Source organism: Gracilinanus agilis, chromosome 4, assembly GCF_016433145.1.
Source record: "Gracilinanus agilis isolate LMUSP501 chromosome 4, AgileGrace, whole genome shotgun sequence".
NCBI classification, from domain to species: Eukaryota; Metazoa; Chordata; class Mammalia; order Didelphimorphia; family Didelphidae; genus Gracilinanus; species Gracilinanus agilis.
The window spans coordinates 403,278,077-403,301,929 of NC_058133.1; the positions used below are offsets into that span (position 1 = coordinate 403,278,077).

The window sequence follows — 23,853 nt, forward strand, 5'->3', positions numbered from 1 at the left end:
CATCTGTTGTGAACTCCCTCATTTTCCTTCCTCTACATCTGAAAACCTCTCAGTATTTTCTCTTACCCTTGGCTTCTTTTTTTTTGTTGTTGTTCCAGTCTCAGAGGATAAGGTGTTCTTTCTCCTTGCCAATGTGGCCCCAATTCACCACATCTTTGGTTTTCTTTGTGAGTTTGTCTCATTGATCATTCCTAACCTTCTTCTCCTTTTGAGCCTCTTACCTATAAAAGAGGCCTTCTCTGTAGCCTCCAGACACATTCAGGTCTTTCTTTCAGCCCTGCCATTCCCTCAAGCTATTGTTCTAGATTTCTCTTCCACTCCTTCATTATTAAATCCTAGAAAGGCAGTCCAGTAGCTAGAATACTAGGCTTGAGACTTAAGTTCAAATCTAGTCTTAGAGCCTAGTTGCATGAGCCTGGGCAAAAAGGAACATCTAGGAGATCTCACCTACCACTGGGAATGCTTCTTCCATTTAGACTCTGCTGGAAAGCTTCCATGACAGTGGCAAGCGTTTTGGTGAATATGCTAGAGGGTCAGCCTGGAGTCAGTTTAAATCTGGCTTCAGATATTTACTAGCTGTGTAACCTCAGGCAAGTCACTTCCCCTTATTGGCCTCAGTTTCCTCAACTGCAAAATGGGGAAAATAACAGCACTTCTCAGAATTGTTATAAGGCTCAAATGAGATATTTATAAAGCATTTAGTAGAGCACCTCACGCATAATAGATACTCTATACATGCTCATTCCTTTCTTTTCCCTTCCTTTCCTAACCCTTTGCTGTATGGCTTTTGACTCCATATGCCGCAGCACCAAACTCAAGTGGCTGTTCATAAGCATCAAGTGAAGAATCTGTAAAGTGTTTAGCATAGTGCCTGGAAACATAATAGATACTTAATAAGTTCTTATTCCTTTCCCCACACTGCCCCCAATTTGGGTTCTAGGTGTTATGAATGAAAATTAATGTTAGAGACCTTATACTAAATTTATAAGTACTCATTAGTAAAGAGAAGGAAAGAGAGAATAAGATTTTCTGCCTTCTTAACTCAAAGTAAGATCAGGTCGGGATTCCATCCTGACCTGGGGCCGCTTGCCAGGAGGGCTGAGAGAGGGCTGCTTCCACAGCCCAAAGAATGGCGGAGAGAGACCTCGCAGCAAGCTCCCTCCCCGCTCTTCCCCCATCCTTCCATGGCCCAGGGCCTCAGCCTCCATATGGCACATCGCATCTCGTGGCCCTCGTGGCTTCCGCCCCTTAGGAGCCTGGCCCCCCAGGCTGGCCGACCCAGCCACTGGACTTTGGGGCTCCCCCCGGGGTGCCTGCTGTGCTGAGTCTTTCCGGGTTGGACTGGATCAGAGGCCCCCAGGTATTTAATTCATGTCGCTCCAGGAGCAGACCTCTGCTAGGAAACAGTTACTTCTCCCAGAAGTCCCAAGGCACAAGCGGTCTTTGGGCTGGACCGTGAATTCAGACAACAATTCTGGTGACAAAAAGAGGATAGAGAAGCACCAAATCTAAGGCACTGAGCAGTCATTCCCATAGCAGAGGCCACTTTAGCTGAGACCTGAAAGATCCTTATCTTTCTACCAATCATATTCCTCCCTCCCCTCCCCCATTGGAAGCTCACTGAGAATCACAGCTTTGTATTTCTAGCATCCAAAACAGAGCTTTGCATATTGCCGTTTTTAAAATAAATATTAGGCGATGAAGCTTGTAAGAGTTTTTTTTCCCGTCTTAGAATCCATACTGTTTATTGGTTCCAAGGCAGAGGAGGGATAAGGGCTAGGCAATGGGGGTTAAGTGAGTTTCCCAGGGTCACATTGCTCATAAGACTTTCAAATGGATTGAATCATACATGGCAAAATTGAAATGAACTGGCCTTATAAATATCCATGTACAAAGGAAATGTTTAACCTTATCTCTAAGTAATTATATTTTTGAGGTTATTGGGATTAATATTAATGACATTATGTTGTACTCGCTTCATGGTCTACACTTGAAACCTGAAATAGCTAAAGACAAAAAAGGAACAGAAAGAATAATAACTTCTTTATCAGTAGAATGTAGGTGGGTGTGAAGATAATCTCTGTGCCTGTGTGAGTTGAAGGATTAATGTTATGAGGATTAAGTTTTGACAAAAATGCTCTTTATAAGTGCAGTTACAATTAATTTTCAATCATCTACACTATTCTAAGAAAATAATTGCATGGATAATCCAAGGATAATTCCTATTCCTATTTAGAATGCATTTTTCTTAGCAAATGTCTTTCTTGATTAATATCCTTAAAATAATATTAATGTTTACATGCTTTGAGCAAATGCCAATTGGCAGTAGGATAAAGTTGACTTTGAAGCATGTTGATGGTGAAAAGTGACAATAAAAGTATGTTGAATAAGTAGTGTACACCATTGATTGAAATACTAAAATCTTGACCCAAGTAAACTATAAGGTGGTTAATATACAATGTAAACAATTGAAATTTGATTACAAATGAATTATGATGAGTATAGTTGTACATTGACAATCAATAAATGTTCACAAAATCCTCCTTTGTTCGAAGTAAGAAATTAAACAACTTGCTTAACTCACATAATTGGAAAAGAACCATTTGGACCTGATTCATGACCCTATGCCATAACTCCTAGAACATGCTTTGTAAAAAGGGTCATGAAATAAAATTTTTGTTGATCTGTTGGGGAGGAAAAGAGGGCAGAGGAATGGTGAATTATTGGCCTATCTGGCTTATATTTGTGAAAAGAGTAAACAAACAAAAAAATATATACTGGTGTAACTGTAGATTGATCCAGTTATTCTGGAAGGCAGTTTGACAGTAGGCAGCTAGGTGGCGCAGTACTTTGCTATTTTTTTTTAACCAGTTGTGATGGTTTTGATTATCCTGGCCTCATAAAATAGTTTTAGGTCTAGAAGGATATTTTCCTTTTCATTCTACTTTTTAAAAATTATTCCAGTTGATTTTCTAGAACCTTTGTACCTTCAAGCGAATTTTGTTTCTTTTTTCATCAAAGTGGATACAGCCACAGAGTATAGTGGTATAGAGAACAGTGGTATAGAGAGCTGGATCTGGAATCAAGAAAATCTCAGTTCAAATCCAGCCTCAGGCACTTTTAGCTTTGTAACTCTGGGCAAGTCACTTAACCTCTGTTTACTTGTTTCCTCATCTGCAAATAGGGCATAATAATAGCACTTACCTCTTAAGTATATTGTAAGGATCAAATGAGTTTATGATTGCAAAGTGCTTAGCAAAGTCCATGATACATAGTAGGCATTATATAAATGTTATTATTGTTAACTATTATATCTAAGTTTCTTGAGTGTAAGTTTTGATTTACTTCTAGAACTAAAGTCCAAAGATATTAAAGAGAGAAAGGACCTATCTGTACAAAAATATTCATAAAAGCACTTTTTGTTGCAGCAAATTATTGAAAACTCAGTAGGAGTTTCCCATTAATTGGGGGAATGGCTAAACAAAATCATGGCATATGAATATGATATATAATGGTAAATGTAAATAATGGAATATTATTATGCTGAAATGATGCAAGTTCGGGTTCAGAGAAGCCTGAGAAGTGAACAGAACCAAGAGAGTAATTTATACTGCAACTACATTATAAATAAAAATGTCTTTGGAAAACTTAAAATCTTTGATGCAGTGACAAATAGCAACTCCTGTTTTGAGCAGTCCACCACCACAGTCAACAGAGATATGATGAACCAAACATACATATACATCTGTAGGCTATCCATTTAGAGTCATGTCGTAATCTGGGCATCAGTTGTCCACTTGGTATTTCTTGTGTAAATGGACGGGCTAAATTCCTACCAGGAGGCTCTGCAATGTTCTGGGACTTGTTCAGTCTAGACAAAGTCATTCACAAACAGGAGCATATAGGAGACCTCACCATTCACAAGGAATCCTTCCTTGACTTTGAGTCTTTGATGAATCTTCTCCATAATGTTAACAAAATTTTGACAAGCATAAAGCTTGGTTTATTATATGCTTTTAAAAAAGACCTATATGTAAAAGAGAAGAAATGTGCATTTAACATTTATAGGCTATACTCATATATTTGCATAAGTAAAGAATTGCTTGATTATAGATGTTGGATGGAGAGATGAGGAAAGAATTTAACATTTTAAATAATTTATCTGAACTTTTTCTTACTCATAGTTTGGAGGAAAGTTAAGATAGCAACTTGAGCACTCTCATGTCCTTGGGTTTTTATGTAGTTTTAGGGCCAAAATAAACTTCTGGAGCCAAGATTAGCTTCTTATGAATAAAAGTTAGAAGAATATTAGGAATCTATCCATGGCCTTTCATGCCCTCTACTCTTTTAAGTGAATAGAGCCCTTACTCATAGAAATTAATGTTTTATATCAATGTATCTTTCTGAAATTTTATAAGCTGCAATTTAATTGCTTTTAGTGGTAAAATGGAATAACTTGGAAATGGGAAGATTAATTCAAACCATATGATAAAGTCCAGGAAAAGTGGCTTTTGCTTTAGTTTTGTGTCCATTGGTTGAGAGGGAGAAATTCAGCAGAGTTGGCATTGGGATTAAATTGATAACACTAGTCAACAATTGTAGTTTTTTTCCCACAGACAGGTGCTAGATTTTCTCATCAAAGCAAATCTCCAACAAGCACAGGTGGGAGAAAAGGGAAAGGAAAGACCAGAAGCTGCATCTTGTCTTTGGTGCATCTAGCTAACATCTAATGGAATGAAGACATAATCTTTCAGTCACTGACTAGTTTGCTTGTTTCTTTTATCCTTCCTTTATCATGGTGACTGAACTCCAGTAGGGCACATTCTTATCTTTTGCTGTAATCTAGGAGTCTATACCTCCACATTCTCTTGCCTCTGTCCCTTACACTACCAGCCCTACTGAAATTCTTCTCAAAGGTTACCAACCATCAAATCATAGAATCATCTAACCTAGGGCTCAGCATACTATACCCTAAAAGCCAAATCTGCCTGCTGTCTACGTCCTTATGGCCAAAGAACTAAGCATGGTTCTTATGTTTTTTAGTGGTTTTATTCTATTTTTAAATATGAAAACCATGTTTAACTCTCTGTCTATAAAAAACAAGCCAAGAGGCTGGGATTCAGTCTTTGACCCATAGGCCAACCCCTGATCTAACCTGACCTAATAACTTTTCATGGAATCTGAAAAGGGATCTCACAAGTCATCCCTTTTACAACAAATAGTTTTTGTTGGAGGATCACCACTGAGAGGGAAACTACTTTCTAGGTAATCCATTTTACTTTTAGCTCAAATTATTAGGAAATTCTTCCTTATACCAAGCCCTCATTAATTTATTTGCAACTTCACCTCATTGCTCCTATTTTAGTTCTTTAAGACCAAGAAGAATAGGGTAAATCTCTCTTCCATGAGCCAATCCTTGAAATACTTGAAGACAGTTGTCATGTTCCCTCTGAATATAGGATATAGAATATTCCCTCTATAGGCCAAATGTCCTCTATGTATTACATTTATCTTTATTAAGTTTCATTTCATTTTACTTGGGCCATTATTTTGTTCCATCCTTCAATTGGTTCTTGTTATAACATTAACTAAGGACCCTGGAAAATTCTTCACTCCCTAATTTATCAGCACCCTTCCTGAAATGTGACATCTGGAATTGAACTCCAGATTTGGTTTGACAAGGATAGAACAGCGTTGGACTACGACTTCTTTAGTTTTAGTCACTATGTTTTGTTTAATATAGCCTCAGACTATGATGACACTCTTGGCTGCCATTTCATTGTGTTGATGCATATTGAGCCCAAACCCCCAGATCTCTTTCAGGTAAACTGCTATCTAAACATTCTTTCCCATCATCTTGTACTTTTCTAGATGAACATCTGGCTAGCCCAGGAATTCTTAACCTGTTTTGTGTCACAGACCCCTTTGGTAAAGGCAATGCTCTCCATATAGGAGGAAATACTAAATTCTAGTGAAATGTTAGTAAATATAAAGATATAATTCTCCCCCCATGCAAAGCACTAAATCCCCTGAAATCTATACTTAGAAGCCTATGGATCCCACACTAAAAAGCTTTGGTCCAATTACATCTTTTCCTATTAAAAAAAACACAAATAAAGTTGATTTTTTTAAAAACTGAGATGTAAGATTTAACATTTAGCTCTATTAAGTTTCATTTTATTTATTTGGGCCTATGTATATATAATTTTTGATATAATTATCCAGTGTATTAGCTGTCATTCCTAGTTTTGTGTCGTCAGTTCCTAGGTCCCTGTCTCACTGACTCGAGAAGCCATACAGTATCTTAATGATTTAATGCTCTAAATCTCAAAGATCCAGAGGAGTCTAAGCTTGGAAATAAGGATCAATGAAAGAACCAAGGTAACTCAGTTCAAAAGAAATCAGGGGCAACCACCTTCACCTAAAAGTACAACAAGATGTAGAGACTGGCCCTAACTTGAAGTACCGATTCAGTCACTAAGGGTAGAGATATGAGGTAATTAAGAATTGTATTTTTAAAAATTGTAGAGCCAGAAATACCCACATCTATTCTAAAAGGCAACAATAACTCTATTATAATAGCTCAAGAAGAAACCCAAAAGGATAAATGGATTTTCCATAAGGACTATATGATTATACAAGAAGAAATGAAGCAAGAAATAAAAAGTAAAATAAAAACTTCTGTAGGAAAGAAATAGAATGAAAATGATTGCCCAAGAATAGAAAATGGTATATATTAGTTGAGCATAACACTCTTTGAAAACTAGAATGGACCAAAATGACATAAATGAGACAGCAGGAAATATTAGAACAAAATAAATATTTGCAAAAAGAAAAAAAATGTAAGGTATCTCCTTATCAAAAACATCTGATTAAAAATAATGAGTCCAGAGAATTAAAGAATCATTAAACTCCATGAAAACCATGATAAAAAAATCTTAGACATTCTATTTCCTTAAAGAAACTCTAAAATGTGTGTATATATGTATGACATACATATGTTTGTATATATTATACATATAAAACCCATCATAGTCAAAATTCATAGTTCCTACATCAGAGAAAAATTTTTCAAGGAGCCATTAAAGAAGGAACTCAAGTACTAAGTGGTTACAGTTAGGATTACATAAGACTTGGCGCCTTCAACTAGAAAATAAGAAATCCAGAAATATAATATTCTTTAAGGCAAAGGAACCACAAAGGGCTTACAACCATGAATAACTTAACCTGGAAAACTGGGTATAATCTTATAGGGGAAAGAATACCTGTAATAAAATGGAACACTATAATGATAATATCTAGTATTTATATTGGGTTCTCTGTGCTAGTACTGGTTTTGCTGGTTTCCCATTTGCCCTTTCCCATTCCTTTGAGCTTTTGGTTGCTTTTTTGGTGCAGCTTTGTGGCAGAAGAAGTTAACTAATTTTGTTTTCTTATTATATTTCTTAATTATTCATTCTGATGAAAGTTTTTGCTGGAATGGGTTGCCTTCCTCCTTTTAGGCAGCTATCTTGGCCAGAAATCTTAGATTATCCTTTTCAGAATATCAGTTTTTCTGCCCTTTATTTCAGAGAATTCTCTTTCTTTTCCTCTCACCTCTCTAACTGTTCTTTCTGTCTTCTTTACTAGCTCTTCTTTCTCTACCCAGTTCATTAGTGAGTGTTCCTCAAAGGTCTGCTCTCTCTCTTATCTTTCCCTCTAAATTTGTTTTTTTTTCACTTCACATGAAATTATATTTCAAGAAATCATAAATGAAAACTTTCCATATCTATTAGAACCAGAAAGTGGCATCCCCATTTACTTAATCTCCCATGTTTCAAAACTTGAAGCTTTGTTTATTCTTCCTTCAGATTTAATTAGTTAACAAATTCTGTTGAATCTATAACATCATTCACAATATCCCATTGCCTTTGTTCCTGTTGCTACTGCTGTCTTCATAGAAACCTTCATCCCTACTCGCCTATACTATTATGATAGCCTCCTAACAAATCTTCCTCTTTTCCTGCATCTCTCTTTCCTTAATTATAGGTATAGTCATGATATACATTCAAAGATCTTCATTGGTTCTGTGTTTGTCTTTTTTTTTTTTAACCCTTATCTTCCGTCTTAGAATTAATGCTATGTATTGGTTCTAAGGCAGATGTGTGGTAAGGGGTAGGCAATGAGGGTTAAGTGACTTGCCCAGGGTCACACAGCTAGAAAGAGTCTGAGGTTAGATTTGAACCCAGGACCTCCCTTCTCTAGGCCTGGCTCTCAATACACTGAGCCACCCAGCTGCACCCTGTCAACTAGTTTTTAAACTTCATGCAAGAGATTCACTCTTTCATTCTAATGCTTCCTTTTTCACTATTACCTCATATCCTCCACCATACCCACTAAGTTCCAGCCAAAGTAAACTGCACTCTTAGTTCACACTCTTCTCTTGGAATGTGCTCCTCTCTGTCCACATATCCTTTAAAAATTCACTTTTATTTTATTTTCAGTTCCAAATTATCTTCATCTTTGAGAAAGGAGGAAAAACAAAACATGTTATAAATGCACATAGTTAAATAAAACCAATTCTTACATTAGCCAACTATGTATCCTATTTTTTCTGTGTTATGCAGATATTATCATGCAAAACATATTTCCATTTTTGTAAGTGAATTATCTTGTAAAACAAAAACCCCAATAAATAAATGAAAAAACTGTATGCTTTCATCTGCATTCTGACATCAACTGTTCTCTGGAGGGGTATAGCATTCTTTGTCCTAAGTCCCTCAGAATTGTCCTGAGTCATTGTATCGCTCATAGTAGCTAAGTCTGTCACAGCAACATTAAACCCAGCACAAATACCACCTCCTTTCTAAAACCTTCTCTAATCCCACCCAATTAACAACGATCTTTTTTTTTTTAGGCACCTCACACATTATTTCATTCTGCACTTTTATGATGTTCTGTTACTTTATATTGTATCATCGTATGTTATTTTGTATTACAGGTATCTCTGTATCTGACCTCTCCATTGAGAAGGAAAGCTCCATGAAGATAGGCATCCTACCTTTGTTTCCCCTTGTGCCCTCACAGTGTTGTGTTTATATGCATTTGCTGAAATTGGCTGAGGTATATAGCTTGTACTTAAGTATGTTTTTATTCTTTCCTAGTTTGTGGTGACTGTGTTTTGGAGCATCTACATGTATGATAGAGAGATGGTTTACCCGAAATTACTTGATAATTTTATTCCTGCTTGGCTGAATCATGGAATGGTGAGTAGAGTAAAACATATTAATGTATATTATTTTTTTAAAAAAACTGTAATAAGTATATTTCTGGTGCTAGCATCTCTGTATTGTCTTTGGATAATTGTGAACTGCATGCAAAAGAATGGATGATTGTTAAGGAAAAAAGATGTTAAGAGATTAAAATCTCTTTTCTTTTAATGACCAAATTGAATTAGTATTAGGCCTATTAAGTAAACTGATGCATTATGTAAACTAACTTAAGACTGCTACTACTTGTTTTGTAATGAAATTACATTTAATGAAATATTAGTTATTGGTTCATCCTATAAAATTAATTTTTTATATTGAAGTGGCTCCCCCTACCATATAGGTGAATGCTAGTTGATGCCTTATCTTTTTATCCCTTTCTTTATTTCCCAACCCTCCTTTACCCTCACCCTGAAATATTAATAATATCCATTTGGAAGCAGAATTATATTGGATAATTTCTCAAAATTAAAAGCAGCTTTGGAAACATTTCTATTTTTTTCCTTTAAGTATTGAAGGAATTTGTCCTTGCCTATCTTTGTTACTGAAACTCTTTACCTTTCCAGTTCCTGTTTGTTGAATGCTTATTTGGTCTTTTCTGATTGGGGAAGATTTTGACTTTTGAAGTCTTTTCTTTTTCCCAATCTCACTCCCTCTTGATGCTTTAGGTATTATAGTGCCTTCCCAAACTTTCAGTCTGATGATTTTTAGTATTTTATCAATCTCTGATGGCTTCAGTTTCTGAATTTGAGAATTGCCTGTTTTTGTTGTTATCGTATTAAGTTTATTTGGAAGTCTGCAGTTTGGTTATAGCCATTTTTAGAAAATGTCACAGGATGCTTCTGGTGAAAAGGGCAGCGCATCACAGAAATTATAGGGGAAAGGAAGAACTCTAAATGCTACAACAAAAATAAAATTCCCCTTCCCCATTTTGGTGTATTTTAAGAAGAGTATTGCATAATAACAATTCTATGTATGATTTGCTAGACTGTCTTAACTAAGCCTTTCTAAAACAAAATGTCATGAATGGGGGCAGCTGGGTAGCTCCGTGGATTGAGAGCCAGGCCTAGAGATGGGAGGTCCTAGGTTCAAATCCCAGCTGTGTGACCTTGGGCAAGTCACTTGACCCCCATTGCCTACCCTTACCACTCTTCCACCTATAAGTCAATACACAGAAGTTAAGGGTTTAAAATAAAAAAAAAATTAAAAAAAAATGTCATGAATGTCACATTTCTATGCTTTCCTGAGAATCCAGGAGGTAGCATGTTACTATAGAGGGAAAAGGTTCTGGTTAAGGAATTAGGAGTCTGGGTTCTGACTCTGTCATTAACTAGCTATGTGACCTTGAAAAATCTATTTAAGCTCTCAAGACTTCAGTCTCCCTACCCATAAAATGAAGAAGTTGTGCTATGTGTCTTTACTTGTTTCTTTCTTTTGTAAATTTTTGTGAATTTTGGCAGATCACAATTTTCTTTGATGAAGTCATGCCAGAACTGCCAAATGTAATGACTGAAGTAGCACCATTGGACCAACAAGAAATGAAACTGCACCTGGTTGGAACAGTGTTTTTTCCCCATAGGGTACCAACACCTGTGGTTTTAGACATATGCATGTTCATTCTCCTTCATTCTTAATGAGACAAGTAGAACTTTTGCAACTATAAATATGGAGGGCAGAAGATAGATGTTAAGGATATTCTGAAGCAGAGTTTCTACGATATTCATAGACTTTTGGAAAACATCATTTAAGATATATCATTTGAGAACTGAATGCTCTTTTCTTGGAAAAGATTTCAGAATCAGATACATAGAAAAGAGTCTTAGAAAAGATTTTAGGTCCAGCTTGAACCTCAGACACAGAGTTGTAATTCGTGTTGGATTTTATACAGGGCTGTTGCCGACCTAGAACACTCTTCCCATCTTCTCAGTGGGGAAAGAGCTTTGGCTCACAAGTTAATCTCTTCAGCCCTGATAGGGTTCATCCATCATTTCAAGTATGAAGCAGCGATGTGTAACTGTTCACAAGTGGACAAAAGTGTATGACCTAGTGAAGCGAGGACATTCTCGAAGCCTTTGTCTGCTGTAGTGCTGTGTAGAACTAGCCATTACTTCTTCCTTGGGAAAGATTTAGCAGAGAACAATGGAATTACATCATAGGGTAGAGCAGTCTAACTACTTAATCACTTGGCTCCTTTACTGCATCTCTAAAGGGTATGTAATGCCATCAGCCTGAAGAGTTGATCACAACTTCTGTTGTTTCCAATTTTACATTTTTCTGAGGCTGAACGTTTCCAGCAGGCAAGCTCATTTAACCAAATTTCCAGCCTTCAGACCTTCAGTCCATGTCTGCTTTCAGAATTGTCCTTCAGGCAGCTTTGATAACTAAGTTCAGGAATGCAACGTCCACCTGGCTTGGTCCTTTGGGCAGACTTCCTCTGTGGGTGTTATTCCATACACCGTGTGACCTTTTTGAGGACATTCACCTTTGCTGATACCAAGCCACAGCATCATGTCACTACTGATAATTAAGTCTTCTGCTCCTTCAGATGCCTTAGTCATTTGCAGAGGGCTTAATATTTACACTTCATAGTAAAAGGGGAGCTCATTTAATGATCCTTTCTAAAGTCTCATGTCAGTGTACACTGTCCAGTGTTTGGAAGATCCCTTTGCTGGCTAAAAGAGTTTGTATCCCCCAGGAGAGCATTAATTTTCTTCTCATATGTAGAACCCCAGACATTGTCTGTGTGGGCTCAATAGTGTTTGTTACGAATCTGGAATCCTGGACCACAGAACTGAAATTCAATTCATAATATGTCATTATGACACTGTTCTTAGAAGGCATCATGAAACCCTCCTCAAATTTACAAAGCTGGAACTTACAAAGCTGGAATAGGGAGAAAACTGCCATAGTAGAAAGAACACTGGATTTAGAATTAAAGGAACTGGGTTCCAAATTTGATTGCTTCTTGCTACCTTGGGAAAATTACTGGATTTCTAATTCCAATTCCAGCTCTAAATTCTATAGTCTTATAAAAGAATGGGGGAGGAGCAACATGGAATAAAGGAGGGTTTCAATGAAATACAGAGTTACTAAAAACTTGATCTCAGTTTGCAAGGAGGAAGATAGGGCTTGAGAATTAGAAGTTAGAGCAATAATTTCTCAATTCTAGTTTTATAACCTACCCTGGGATAATGACAGCATAAAAACTCTCCAAACAAAGACAAGAAGTAAAGACATGGGTTATAGTCTTGACTTGATTCTTGGTAGTCATAGGAATGTGGCCAAATCATTTACCCTTTCTAAGATCCAGTTTCTTCATCTATAAATAGGAATAATAATTGCTCTGCCTATCTCATTGTGCTCGGAGCATCTTGTGAGCTAGCACATGAGAAATCAATAAAATATAAACATCTAAAAAGTATTATTTAATTTTTAAAAAACCAACATTTTCTATATACTACTTTTAAGAGGAAAGAATTAAGGTCGAAAAATCAATTAAACACTTAAGCATTGTCCCAAGTCCAAAAAGTTTAGGAACTCTTGCAAATGTGTCCCTTCTTTCCCTCTCAAGAATAGTGGAAGAATTAGTCCAAGTGGCTGGTAAGCATTCCACCTGCAGATATAATACCTCTGTTGGCTTGTCCCTACCTTGGTGGGTTACACACGCACGCGCGCGCACACACACACACACACAACACACAACACACAACACACAACACACACAGCTGAAAGCGGCAAACCGCCACCAGTTGTACCTTCCAAGCTTGATGGTGGTGGAGTAGGTACAAGTAATAGAAATCTGTGGCAGAACTCCGGGGGTACCATAGCAACAAAGAAGACCTACTAGCTAGGAAGGTACAAGAAAGCCAGCCAGCAAAAGAACTGTTTCAGAGAGCTAATGCTACAAAGGGATTATTTTCTGACAAGAAGTACAGTTATTATTTACCCCCTTCTGCCTAGTTACTGAACCCAGTTCTTGTTACAAAAATAGAGTCATGGGCCCCTCTACTTCTGCTGACCATAATTTTAAAGCACCATTAGGGGAGCAAATAAGCATTTTAAAGACAAATACCCATAAATATTTAAACTCAGAAAAGATTGTAGACAATTAGCACTGCTGTATCAGGAAGCACTCAACAATAATACAGTGTCCCTGCTTATTGAGAGAGCTAATTAATGTTGCTGAGTGCTTTGAGATCTTGAATGAAAGACACTACAGATGAGTAGGCTGTTATTATTATTATTATTGTTATTATTATTATTATTATTATAGAGCCGTGAACAGCCATGACATAGATGATTTGAAAACCACAGCATGAATTGTCCATTCTCTATATAATTTCTGAAGGAGAAAGAATGGAATTGGGCCCCACCACTGAGCACACTCAATGTATCATTGTTTCTTATGTGCAATTGAGGATCAAACTAACCTTAATTTAGATGAATATTTAGTCTTTGCAAAATTATTTTGACATTTAGTAATTACTAAAGACAGCTGTAGTTTTTTGTACATCTGCCTTTTTAAAGAAGAAAGGGGTGTTAAATGTGTCTGGATGATCATGGGTTTTGTAGAAATACAGAGATGAAGTTACCCTCTTGGAGTATAACATGACTTGTGGAAACTCTCCAAGTCTGGGTAACTCAGTTCAGGCATTTGATTCCAAGAGGAGCTTGGGTCACTCTATTCTCTCACCCTGTGTATTTTCTGTTATGAACTTTGGCTGAAAGAACACCAATGAAAACATTATACTTAAAGGACTGGCCTGGAATTTTATTTTTCTTTTACTAAGAATTCTTCCTCCAAAGCTGCTCTGAGATACCTGGAAAAGCTCAACAATAAAATTGAGAACCTGGGATAAAGCAGAAATTCCTTGTGAACTTTTGGCTAGACAGAGTTCACACTTGAAAGGGGCTCCTCCAGAAAACTCAAAAAGGGCAAAGGCGTACAGCAAAGTAACTATGTTAAGTTCATACTAGATGGAGATTTTTGGAATATTTAAACTCATTCTTTTACATTACTAACTTAGTGAAGTACCTCCATCCCCTCATTGTCTATAACTCCCCAGCTGGCCTCAAACTTGCCCTTTGCATTCCTTTCTCTAAACTGGAATGCCCTCCTCTATCATCCTTCCTCCCTCCTTTCTGAATCTCATCCATCCTTTGAGGCCCAGCACAAAGTCCTACATTTTCCAGGAAGCCTTCCTTGACTACCCCAGACCTCAGTGACTTTTCCTTTCACCAATGCACAGGGACTTTTTCCTTCTTTGCACTTCTTAATGGAGCTCAAAAAATGCCAAATAATAATACTGGAAAAAAGATACAACCTCAGATAATTCTCTTCTTTCCTAATCTTAGTGTCTCTTCTCTGCAATTTCAGCAACACAAGGAAAAAAAGTGGGGTAGATGCATATCACATCTTTCCACTGAAAGTGTTATGCATTGGTAGATGTCACAACTCCGTAATAATAATAATAATAATGTAATATTTATATAGTACTTTGAAGTTTACAGAGCACTTTAGCATTGGTATCTCGCTTTATCCTCACAAGAACCCTGAGAGGTTACTGCTATCATTATGCACGTTTTATGAATAAGGAAACTGAGACAGAGATTAAGTGATTTGCCCATGATCACACACTTAAAAAGTGCATGAGGCAGGATTAGAACTCAAGTCCTTGGGACGTTAAAAAGAAGGGACCCTTAATGTTGCCCAAAGAATGTACCGTGTCTCTGTCCTCATATAAATGGGGAGTTCTAGATGTCCCAAGAGTAGTGAAGTAAGGTGAATAATAGCCCAAATTAAATACATTGTAGTAACTCTACTATGTATGGATTATTTAATACAATTTTAATATGTATTAATTATTTTCTTCAAAGAGAAATATGAAAAGATGACTTTTGAAAGTATTTTCTAGGTACTATAAATTTCTGCAGACTTACAGGCAAGTTTTAAATTCAAGGCTGAAGTTGTTATTTGGCTTGAACTCTGAATCTTTTTTTTCTTGCTAAACACTAAAGATGGGCAAGCATAGCAGTATTTTGAGTTCATCAAAAGGTCTGTAACTCATATTCAAATGTTTTGGGGTCAGCAAAACCCAAAACGTGGTTTGCACAGTACTTTTCTCCTAATCCTTAGACCCATACATATGTCAAAGTAAACCTAATCCATATGTTTTTAATTAATTTACCCTTAGCTATTCAAAATGTTGTTTTCTGAGAACTGCTTGAAGCTCAAGAGGCTGTTGATAGAGTTTTGCACTGGCAGGAAAGCAATTTCTTAGGGATTGACTCCCTTTGATACCACAGACAAACCTTTTATTAGCCACCAAAATTGTCTGGGTGGCAAAAGGCCTTGCTCCCATCCTTTCCAGGTCTCTCATAAATGCCAAATAAACCCTATTCCTTTGAATCAGGCAATCACCAGTGTTAAACATATGCATTTAATTCAGAGCTTAGTGTTTTTGAACTTCCTGGGGGCTCTGTATTCAAGGCAGCATAATTTCCTATTTTTCTTTCCCCAAAGATGGAAAAATCAAAAGGCTGCATCAAGTAAATTAATAGTTTAAAATACTCCTTAAAATCAAATTAAAAAAATATTCCATCAGGCTTTTTAAAGATACATCTAATTAATATAAGAATTTCAGAATGTACTTTTTATTCATTAGAAAACATGAGTTTTTCTCAAGGAAATAATAGCAATAGAAAAAAATAAATAGTAGTAGAATGTCAGCTCCTTGAGACAGACAGGAGATTGCCTCATTCTTGGTCTTTTCATTCCTGAGCTGAGCACAGTCCCTGGCACACAGCAAGTGCTTACTCAGTGCCTCCTATGGATTGGGAGACATATCGGCTTACCATATGTAGTGCTCTTTCATATACCTTATGACATCCCTGGGGTCTCAGAACCATTTTGAGAAGCAGATAAGTATATTTTGGAAAAGTAAATAAAATAAAAATTTCCTGTGGCAATAAATAAAGATGTATCTAGCCTTACCTTTTTATAGATTAAAGAAATAAGAGGTCCAGAGAAGGTAAATGAGCCCACGCTCCCAAAGAAAGTTAGTCTTCTGACTCCAAAGTTAATGCTTTTATAGAGAGTTATATTGAATACATAGAGTTATTGCTCTACTATAGGTGTAGCTCTAGGGGGTGACTAGTTAAGCAAAGATGTCAAATTGATTACTACTAAGGGAATTGTAAACAGTAACAGCAAGTAGTAAATGCCAACTATAAAATAAAGCTCAAGAAAGGGAGTGTCCTTCATTTTCTGTAGCTGCTTAATGGCCACTCTTCCCAGAGGCAGCTGGCTGGTACCATGGATAGAGTGCTGGGCTTGATGTCACCATGACACTAACTCTGGGACCTTACAAGTCACTTAAACTCTTTTTGCTTTGGTTTCTTCAACTATAAAATGGGGATAAATAATAGGGTCATTGTGAGACTCAGGTGAGATAGTAGTGCTTACTTATTACTTGGCACATAGTAATCACTTAGTAAGTATTCATTTCCTTCTATCCTCCCTCTGTGAATAGGACTAAAATACGTTTTTCTTGATGCTGCTGGTAATCTCTCCAAAGTAAATCTCAGATCATGTCCCATCTTGTTCAGAAACCCTTCGTGTCTCCCTATTGCCCATCTAGAGACTCACAAGTCTTTTGGCCTTGTGGTCAGTCTTTGCCACCACCGGGCACATTTTTAGACTTCTCTCCCGCACCTTCCTTTCATGCACTGGTGCGATGGCCAAAAGAGGGCAACTTTATATTCCCTGAATGGTCTCTGTGGTTTCTGTCAGAACTCTACCCTTCCAGTGCCCTCCTCCATGATCCCTCTGTCACATTCCTCCCTGTCATTCAAGGCTGAGCTCCGATTCGGTCTGTCGTGTGGTTTACCTGATCCACCCTTCCACGAGCCTCTCCTTCTGTCTCTGGCTCTCGTGTTGCCCGTCTGTATTACAGAATATAGGACAGTTATTTGTTTTCGTGCCTTATCTCTCAGACAGCCTCAGACCGCCCTCCTCTGGGATCGTGGACTTTGGAAGAGGAGTTTTCACTTGACCTGCTCTGGAATCAGGCCACCAAGCTGCTCTGCACATCCCTGCAGCAGCCCCTTTCCAGTTTGGGCTTTTCGATATGCATTGCCTTCCCCTAAATAAGAAGGGGAACTCTTGAGTGCACAGATGGTCTTATTTGCTTATTGTATCCCTGCTGCTTGGCTCTGTGTCTGGCAAATAGTAAGTGTGTAATAAATAGCTTTTTATTTAATCATTCCTATTAGGAGAGGACAGGAACCATCTTAGAGTCTTCTTTGGGTCCCTTACAACACCTGACACAAAGCCTTATACATCTTACGTGCTCTATAACATTTACTCAAATGGATTAAATGATGGATAGCTAAAGATTATTTTGAAGCTAGAAACACCAACAGACAATCTGTTGACTGCTTAAGACTGCTTATAAGAGTTATGGTGGGCCTCAGACCTTGGCTGACAAGTGATGTATCATTTCTTATGTCCAGCCTTTCATTTCAGTTACTAAAATCTTTTATTAAGTGCCTTCTTTGTTTAATGCTCTCCAGGAAATAGGAAAGTCATTTAAATAAGATTTTTGCCCTCACAGAGTCTACAATATAGAAAAGAAGATATGACAAAGATATGTAGTTGCAGAATTAAATATAAAAAGACTTAAGAAAGGTTAATAGTATTAGGTTATGGAAAGATCATAATGTTGACTGAGGAGAACAAGAGAGGACTCTAGTGGGGGGGTAGTTAAAGGGTGAAAAGGATTTCAGAAGGCAGAAATGTGGGAGGCCACCCTAGTCATACGTAAAAGGCTGAATATTTTTGCCTTCTTTGCTTGCAGCAGACAGCATGGTTTAATAGGAATAATGTATTAGGTCTGAAATCCGAGGATCTGGGTTTGAACCTTCTTACTACTCAAGTGCTTTTTGAAAAGGACCTTCGTCTTCTTGGACCTCAGTTTCCTCATCTTAAAACAAAGAGGTTGGATTAGATGATTTTTCAGGCCCCTCCAGCTCCACACCCAGGATTCTGTGATACAGCCATTGCCCTGGAGTATCTGAAAGGCTAAGATAGTCACCACATTCCATTTGTCTTTTACTAGTCCCTTGAGCTTAAAGGGTCCAGTGGCAAAATATCCTCAGGCATATTGTCAGTGCACAGACCTGGATCAGCTCCAAGAAGCACTCCCAAATCATCTCCATACAACCCTTCCTGGATAATTGTATCTAGTGCTTTTTGAAACCAATGCCCTGTTAAATTGTTAAAGAATATTCTGACATTTCTCAAATATTTGAAAGTTGAATTTAACCCTCCTGTGGCATCAGGAAGCAATCTGATATGGTAAAAAAAAATCACTCTTGGAATGAAAAAAACTGTTCAAATGTTTTTTTTTGCTGTTCAGTTGTTTTCACTTGTGTCCAACTCTTTGTGACCCCATTTGGTGTTTTCTTGGCAAAGATACCGGAGTGGCTTCCCATTTCCTTCTACAACTCAATCTTACAGATGAAAAACTGAGGCAAACAAGGTGAAATGCCTTACTCAGGGTCACTCAGCTATTAAGTGTCTGTGGCCAGATTTGAACCCAGGAAATGAGTCTTTCTGACTCCAGGCCTGGCTCACCATCCACTGCATTGCCCCGCTATCTTTGGTTCAAATATAACTGTGATCAAATCATGTAACTTCTTTGATCATCCTTTTCTTTATCTGTAAGATGGGGCTAATAATACTTATGGTAACTGGGCTATTATGGATAGTAAATGTAATAAAGTGCTTTGTAAATCTTAAAGCCTATATATATGTAAGCCAATGTTGTCCTCTAAAATGGGTTGAATGATTCTATAACTAGTATGAAACACATGGATCCTGGCTTCTGACAAATCTTTACATTATACTAATTAATATATAATCATCTTCTTTCTCTCTGCCAATGGCTCTCTCGATCATTTCTCTCTCTTTATGTGTCAATCATGTATTGAGGCAGCATGAACATTGGTCTGTCATCTCTCTATCCATTTATCCATCCATTTATCTATCTTCTACTTCTTCTGCCTCTTGTTTCTCTATCTAGCTATGACGGTAATTTCTATGAATAACTACATTCCTTTAGTGTCCCTTGCCCCTATACCTCTATGGACCCTGCCCTTGAACAAAGGGTAACCATTGACAAAAAACAAATGCAGTAACTGTTTGACAAAGTATACAGCATTTTGCGCCCCCCGCAGGCCCCATCTCTCTGCCAGAGGGAGGGATCTGTTCTCTGGGGTAACGATTATGGTTACTTAGAATTCATTTTCTTTTCGATATTCTCTCCATTTACATTATGTTGGACACTGTGTATATTTTTCTGGTTTTGCTCAAGCCTCTTCTTTTAAGAGGCAGAAAGCAAGCCAGCTGAATGGATAGGTTGCTATCTTCTCTAATCTAAAATGACACCATGTGCTAAGCAAAATGCATCCTTTAATGGAACTGTGTTCTCCCACCTGGTCTGTGACAGATTTGCCTCAGGCACACTCTTTCATCTCCATATCTTCCCACCATTTTTTGTCCCTCTCTTCTAGCATTCCAAACCCATGTCGGTTTCCCTTACTATCTGGCTGGATGAGAATCAAGTGATCTTCTTTCCCACTTTGCTAGTTTGGGCCATTGCTTACTATTTCTAGCTACTGTTTAATTTCTGTTCTTGATTCTGACCCTGACCTCTGTCCCTTTCCTCACTGGGCCATAGAGGTTTCTCAGCCACCAAAGAGAGCCAGCCCCTTTAGACATAGATATAGCTCTACAATACAATTTTGCTTTATTCCCTGATAAGGGAGTGTAAGTTGAAAATGACATTGTCTCTTCTGATATGACTAGCAGTCATGTACCGTCTTTTAGAAGTCAAGTGATATTCTGAATTGTGTAGCACAACTCAAATTGTTCCTAGCTTCCAAAGCCTTATTATAATGCTTTGAGGAGATGAATGAAAACAGTTTAAAAATCTTAATGATGTTTCCTAGGCTATTCCTATATCAAATATGCAGCAGAAAGCATATCTGATGTATACAATTTTAAAGCTGTGGTAGGATTCTAGGCATCCACGACTGTCATTCATTAATGGATATAAACCTCCACTAAATCTCTCCTCCAGTGTCTCATTGTGGGATGGAGGTGACCTTAGTCTTTTGAAACTGCCAACAAGAACACAAGTTTTGGCAAGGACTTCCAACCTGGCAAGGCTTCAAGCATGGGTCTGGTGAAGGACCGATGATGTCTTTTGTCTAAAGACATCCCCTCACTAAATTCATAAAGGCTCATCCCCTAGGATGGCCATAGTGATAAATGTGTTGGCTATATCAAAGTTTCAAGGACCATGCCAAGTCATACCTGCTATTTGCATTGGGGTGGGGGGAGGAGGCAGTATCTGCATCAATAAAATCACAGATCCTTGGAATATTAAAGTATGATGGACACAAAGAGATTTAGGCTAGCCTCTTGCCACAGTGGAAAACATTGAGTTGCTATGATAGTTCCAAAATCAACTTTATTGTAAAAAATGCTAATGGTGGTAGTGATTTTGGGATCTCATATTTCTTTAGGCTGCCACATACATATTGAAAGAGCCTGTGGATAATCTAAGCATTAATACTGTCTCTCCTTTTTTTTCCTGTCTGAAATTCTATACCCTGAGGCTTTATATTCTTCCTTTTTTCTGCAGCATTGACTTACTGAGAATTTAGAATAGACCATATCTCAATGCTTATTGACTAACTGATTGACATTATGTTGTCCTGACAGCCATCGTCTTTGAGGGGAGAGGGTGAATTAAGGTGGTTGAAGTGTTTTGCGAGATTCCCTATTGATGTCAAAATGAAGTTTTCTTTGTTTTACAGTGGTGCTACAGAAATGTTTCCCTGGAATAATGGTCATATATGCCAATTACAATAATATTCTACTTCATTAGAATAAAAATAAAGTTCCTTGTATCTTTGGATTATTTTCATTTTTGTCTTCATAATAATAATTATTATTTTTTCTCTTCTCGTGTTTTTACCTTTCTATTGCATCTCATTTAAACAGACTGCAAAATGGAAAAACTGGCACTTGTTTATTATTTATTTCTTGGACAATGTCCTAAAAATATTCCAAAGGATCTTATCTTGGTCCCCAGCATTGCAAGCAAGACTACAACTAAATCATCCTATTCAAACGATTATGGGAAAGGACATCTTATGAGTTTATACTCATAATTCACTATTTTGTTAACTCACTGAATAAATACTGCACTTAGAAATTTTATTTATCGAACATTCCATATCACTAATAATAAGAAAAATGTAAATCAGAACAACGCTCTTAGGTTACACCCCATACCCCATAGGCTGACAAAGATAATAAAAGATGGGAAGAGTCAGTGTTGGAGAGATCTAGCGAGAATGAACATACTAACATATTGTTGGTGGAACCGTGAATCAGTTCAACTATTTTGAAAAGCAATTTGGAATTATGCAAATAAAGTGACTAAAATTTCCATAACCTCTGACCAGAGATTCCCTTCTAAACTTGGAGTCTCCAAAATTTGTTGATAAGAAGAAAGTCTCCATATAATTAGAATATTTATAACAGCATTTTTTGCAATAGAAAAAAATTAGGAACAAAGTTATTGCCCATCATTTGGAGAATGACCAAATTGACTGTCGTATTTGAATGTAATGGAATCTAAATATGCTGTAAGAAACAATGTAATAGAATATTGAGAAGCATAGAAAGATTTACAAGAAGTGGCGCAAAGTAAAGTTAAATGGAGCCAAAAATAATATGGAGACTACAACAATGTTAAGTGAGGAAAAACAACCACAAAATAATCAAAAGTAAATACTGCAAAAGTACAAAGAATCAGCATGGCTTGAAACAAGAAATGTGAGAAGAGATTCCTTCCATACCCACTTTTCAGAGAAGGGAATGGCACATTGTATATATTTTCAAACTTTTAAAATGTATGAACTTAGTGGTTTTCTGATTTTTTTCTTTTAAATATCATTTCTTAAATAGATAGAAGGTAGATACTAGGGAAAATTTTGAGATATTCAGAAATTAAAGATATCAATAAAATTGAAAGTTTATCATTCATCTATTCTGGGGAATGTACCCCTAGCTTTTTGCTCTGTAATGTCCAATAATAACAGTAACCGTCTTTAAATATTATTCTGAAACATTTATTCAACAGACTTTTATTAAATACCAGTCATGTGGAAAGTAACTTTGAGCAAGCCACAGCCTTCATAGTCCTTAGTTCCCTCATCTGTAAAATAAGGAAGTTATATTAAATGTCTTCTAAGGCCTTTTCCAGCCTATAAAAATCTAGAAAAACTAGCATGAGTACTATATATGACACTATATAGCAAAACTACAAACAAAAACTTTTCACAAATACATTTATTCATCAAACAATATTGTTGTACAATGTTCTGGTTTTGTTCTCATATCCTTGCATCAGTTCATTTATGTCTTTCTAGGTTTTTCTGAAATCATTCTGCTCATTTCTTATTACATCATGGATGGCATCCCTTCAATTTCCAATTCTTTGCTACCACACAAAAAAAGTCGCAATAAATATTTTTGTATAAATAGGTCCTTTTCCCTTTTCTTGGATCTCTTCGAGATGTAAACCTAGTAGAGGATTGCTGGATCAAAGGAGCTATCAAATATTAATGGGTCATGGAGTACAAGATTTGGAAGTACACAGGTGGCCATTGAGTCCAACCAATCTATCTCTTACAAAGAATCCTTTTTACCAAATCCCTAACAATTAGAAATACTACTTCAAGACCTTTAGCAATCGATTATACACTATACAGACAACGTTTTTTCCACTTTTGGAATGGTTCTTATTGTTAAATGCTTAGAGCTAAAATCAGATTTTTATTTCTTAATATGATTCATGTTCAATGATTATGATCTGAGGAAACAAAAGGTAATAATCCTTTAAAATGTATTTTAGGCCATTGTCCAAGAAACAAATTATAAGCAAGTATCTGAATTTCCATTTTACAAATCTTATAGCATCATGTAGTTCTTTTACTCCACAAATAGTATAAAGCACTTCTTCTCTTTGAGATAATGTGAAATAACTTAGAATCATAGCGGTTCTCTCACTTGGAATAGCTATAAAATCAATTTTAACCTTAATATACTTCCTGTCTGCAAAGGCCAAAAGATTACACTTAGTGATTTAATTAAGATAAATTGTACTTAGGCACAGTTGGTTATTCTAATTTGACTGTTATTTTTTATTGACCTCACTGTCATGTTTGTGAACAACTTTCTACTTAATCCAGTTTCCTTCATCAAAAATTAATTCACTTGGTTTGGTACCATATTGAATTGTCCTTTGTATTTAGGTTGCTGCTGCTGCTACTGTACTATCTTTATATGGAGCTCAAAAGATGAATTCATTTCAATTTAATAAACATTCATTAAGTACCTATGGTATTCGGTGTGGTGGTGCACATCTATAATCCCAGCCACATGGGAGATGGAATATGGCAGATCTCTTGAGCTTGAGAATTCTGAGCTGAGCTATACCATCTAAGTGTCTACAGTAAGTTTGGC

At 36.8% G+C, this 23,853-nt stretch overlaps 1 protein-coding gene across 6 annotated transcripts in view; it reads left to right on the top strand.

Annotated features, from left to right (window-relative positions):
- AIG1 (androgen induced 1) overlaps positions 1-23,853 on the top strand; it is a 329,441-nt gene that overhangs the window by 136,433 nt on the left and 169,155 nt on the right. For 5 of the 6 annotated variants that reach the window (XM_044671565.1, XM_044671564.1, XM_044671566.1 and 2 more), the window contains one exon: positions 9,144-9,245. The exons of the other annotated variant lie outside the window; for it this stretch is intronic. In XM_044671565.1, the coding sequence (XP_044527500.1) occupies positions 9,144-9,245 (102 nt within the window). The remainder of the gene's footprint in view (positions 1-9,143; positions 9,246-23,853) is intronic. 6 annotated transcript variants of the gene reach the window in all.